Genomic DNA, 3533 nt, shown 5'->3' with positions numbered 1-3533 from the left:
GTAGATGGGGATAGAGATATAGAGGTAGATAGGGATATATGGATAGAGATATACAGTAGATAGCTATAGATAAGATATATAGATACTTTATTAATCCCGGGGGTAAAATTTGAGGCATTCATTAGCACATTCTAATTATACAGAAAAAAAGACACATTTGAAATAATCAAACACTAAGAATACACACATTTGGAAAAAGACAATATGCACATGCACACAACGGTAAGGAGTACTACAGTCATGATTAACCTATGTATATATGTATGTGTACATTTAACAGTATTGGACTTTAAAAGTCTTGAATGCTCAAAGATGATCATCCTGTCTTGGTTTCACAGCTTCAGCATCTGGGCTGTCTTGTTTGTTCTTGGACGGCTGCTCACCCTGTCCCTGTCTGTCCTCACCGTGGGCTTCGGCCTCTCCACTGCTGAGAAACAAGGCTTTGATCTGGCCTCAGGGAACTTCAACATTTTCTTCGTTCGGTAAGTGAATGTAAAGAGAAGGGGGAAAAAAGACTGTCCAAAACATTGCAGTCCAACAAAGCTTTTAAACATTTTGGGTCTTTGTGAGACTTCGGACAAAAGCTGGACTGGGACTCGACTACGTGCTCCTCAGCACACATAAAAGCTGTTGGTGGCTACATGAAACTTGTAAACTTTTTGTAGAATGTTTAATAACTAAAACTTGATCGTGTCCATCTTTTTTTTTATTTTTTTTATCATTCATATGTTTTTTTTGCCTCGCTTAGAGTAACCGTCCTGGCAGCCATTTGCTTCACGCAGGCCTTCATGATGTGGAAGTTTATCAACTTTCAGCTGCGCCGATGGAGAGAGCATTCCGATGCCCAGGCCTTGAAAAAGAAACAAGCTCCTTCTAAGAGCAAATCAAAGAAAGACAAAGGTGAGTGAGCAAGAACACTGATGGAAAAGCAAAAACATCAGAACAGTTATCTTTGTTTTTAAATATATATATTCTAACTTGGTTGTGTACTTGTTGTTTTTAGCCAATGGAGTAAATGGAGTGAACTCCCATGGTGCTGATTCACCAAGATTGAGAAAAGAGAAGTCCTCATAAGAAAAACAAAGAAAATACATTCCCCTGAGCCCTTTGCCCCCCTTTCACACCCCCACACACCTATCTCAAAGAACCATCTCGCCTGGGGTCTTCATGGTCGTGTCCAGCCAGCGGATTCCTCAGCTCCTTGACCCCGATGTGCGTTTTTCCAACTCCCACACAAGACAGCCCTCCCAGCTGGAATTCCCAGGGCCGTTTAGCTTTCGCTTGTTGTTCCAAGTCTTTGCCCTGCCGTGCCATATTGAATGGGAAAAAAAAAATTACTCAAATAAACTGAAGGAAAGAAGACCTTTATTTAAGAAGTGCCTATTGATATGAATTGTTTTTGTACAGTGTGTAATTTTTAAAACTTCAGGAATGATCACTTCACGGTTCGTTTCTCCCACTTCAGCTGTTTAAGGCTTCAAAGGGTAACTGGCCTTTTTTTAAGTGATGTTATGTCAGAAAGTTGTCAATAGGTAGTACGTTTTCAGCCGTGACGTCAGTCGCAGGTTATGGAGAAAAGGGCAGAAGTCTTGGCCTAAGCTAGGCTATTGACTAGTCAAAGAGGGCCTTTTTTTAAATGGTTTTCTGACTTATAAAACAACGTACCATACTCAAAATCAACAAAAGAACGCAACTTTATAGGGATGCACTATATTGGATTTTTGGCCGATATGCCGATGTGTTAAAACTTACTTGGCTGATAACCGATACCGATATTTTATATAATTTCATTTGTCAGAACATAGCCCTCTTATTTAGGCTTATTTGCTACAAAAATTGTGTAACAGCTGTAAGAGCTGGTGACATATTCAGTAACAGCACTTTAACTTATTTTAAATGAAAAGTGTTAAATGTTATATATTAGCATTAGTCACCTGCGATGCTGTCTCACTTGTGGAGGCTTGTTCCAGGTTCCTAGCTGCAGTGTGGGATCCTTTGCGCTCCTGTGCATGAAGGACAGCCTTTTTAAAATCAAAGTTTTTGTCTATCCGTTGTGCTGTAAAACTAATCATGCTAACGGGGCTAACACGACGTCCATATATCTGTAGTAAAACCCACCCAAGTGCTATCGGCTATTAGCTTCTCAATGACGTCGGAAATGACTGCTTGTAACTCGAGTAAGGCTACGTCGCAAAAATATCTCAGAATGGGGACGATGTAGCGAGGCTCAACGTAGTCCAAAAATCTTCGGAATCCAACATCCTCAATGAAAAAAAACTTCCACACTGCCGACATTTTGAATTTACCTCTCCGCCGTGAAATCAGGTAGGCGCATGGGATGACATCACGTTGTGCTGCTGCTGCAGGCATCCTCGTCACTGGGTTGTCATACAAAAACGGCAACTTTTATATCTGTGAGTTATTCTGATGCAATGGCCGATGTCCGATATTGAACTTCTAACGCTAATATCGACCGATACCATTTTGATAATATCGTGCATCCCTACTATTTTAGCTAACAAGTTTCTTTCGGCTGCTCCCTTTAGTGGTCGCACACTCATGAAAGATTTGGCAATTTGTTTTACGCCAGAAGCCCTTTCTGATGCAACCTGGGCTTGAATCCGCAACTTCAGAATTACCGGACAGTGGCACTGACCGCCAAGCTGCCGCAGCCTCCACATTAGCTAACAATAAACCTACTTTTTTTTTTGCATGATACATATGACATTTTCTCTATGCTCTGACTGATGTCACAGGTCTCAACTTTTTTAGCCATTTGACTAAACATCACTTTACAAATAACCAGGCAATCACTTTTGTATCAAATACTGTGTATTCCACTTTTATTTCTTCACCGTTCCTCGTATTTATAACAATTAGCTCAGCTTCTTTGCAGATGACACCTTTTGTTATCTGGAAATATTCTGCAGGCAATTAGAATCTTCCTTATAGTCTCTTTTTTTGTAAGTGGAGGTTATAGTCGCCATTTGTAAAAGAAGAGTAGTCAAACTCTAACCCAGTTACACCCCCAAGAATATGTGCAGACGCCTATAAATGGGAAGAAAGCTGTAACACAAGGTTTTTTTTTTGCTATTGAAATATTGTATAAAAACGAGCAGGATTTATGCTGTAAAGCTGAAAAGGACATTTATGGCTCAATAAAGTCCAGAACCTCTAGCAAAAAAATTAAAGCCCTGATGTAGCATTTAATTCTAGGAGATTAGAACAGCTTTATCACAACAGAACATGTCATGAATTTGTTCAGACTGTTACTTGTATCCATAATGCTGTTAATGATACTTTTTACGTTAGTTTTTAATTCTGTATCTTTGTATGAGATGGAAATCTGCAAAAACATCCCTTTGGTGATTTAGGCTGATTTTGTGTAGTACAGCCTCTTTTAATGTTTCAGGTGAAATATTTATGTGCATTTGTTTGGGTCTGAGATTACTGCTTGGCTTAAACGTCCAAAGGAATGGCTTCTTGTAAAAGTGTGGATTGCAAATGGAGTATATTTCTATTTTCTCATCCCC

General features: G+C 39.5%; 1 protein-coding gene across 1 annotated transcript in view; it reads left to right on the top strand.

Moving 5' to 3' along the window:
- tram1 (translocation associated membrane protein 1) overlaps nucleotides 1-1301 on the top strand; it is a 7304-nt gene extending 6003 nt beyond the window's left edge. The window contains exons 9-11 of the mRNA XM_037694277.1: nucleotides 339-482; nucleotides 749-900; nucleotides 1004-1301. Coding sequence (XP_037550205.1) covers nucleotides 339-482; nucleotides 749-900; nucleotides 1004-1074 — 367 coding nt within the window. The 3' untranslated portion in view covers nucleotides 1075-1301. The remainder of the gene's footprint in view (nucleotides 1-338; nucleotides 483-748; nucleotides 901-1003) is intronic.
- The last annotated feature ends 2232 nt before the right edge of the window (nucleotides 1302-3533 follow it).

The sequence above is a fragment of the Nematolebias whitei genome, chromosome 20, assembly GCF_014905685.2.
Source record: "Nematolebias whitei isolate Nwh7 chromosome 20, NemWhi1, whole genome shotgun sequence".
Lineage (NCBI taxonomy): Eukaryota > Metazoa > Chordata > Actinopteri > Cyprinodontiformes > Rivulidae > Nematolebias > Nematolebias whitei.
This window is presented reverse-complemented; position numbering and strand designations above follow the sequence as displayed.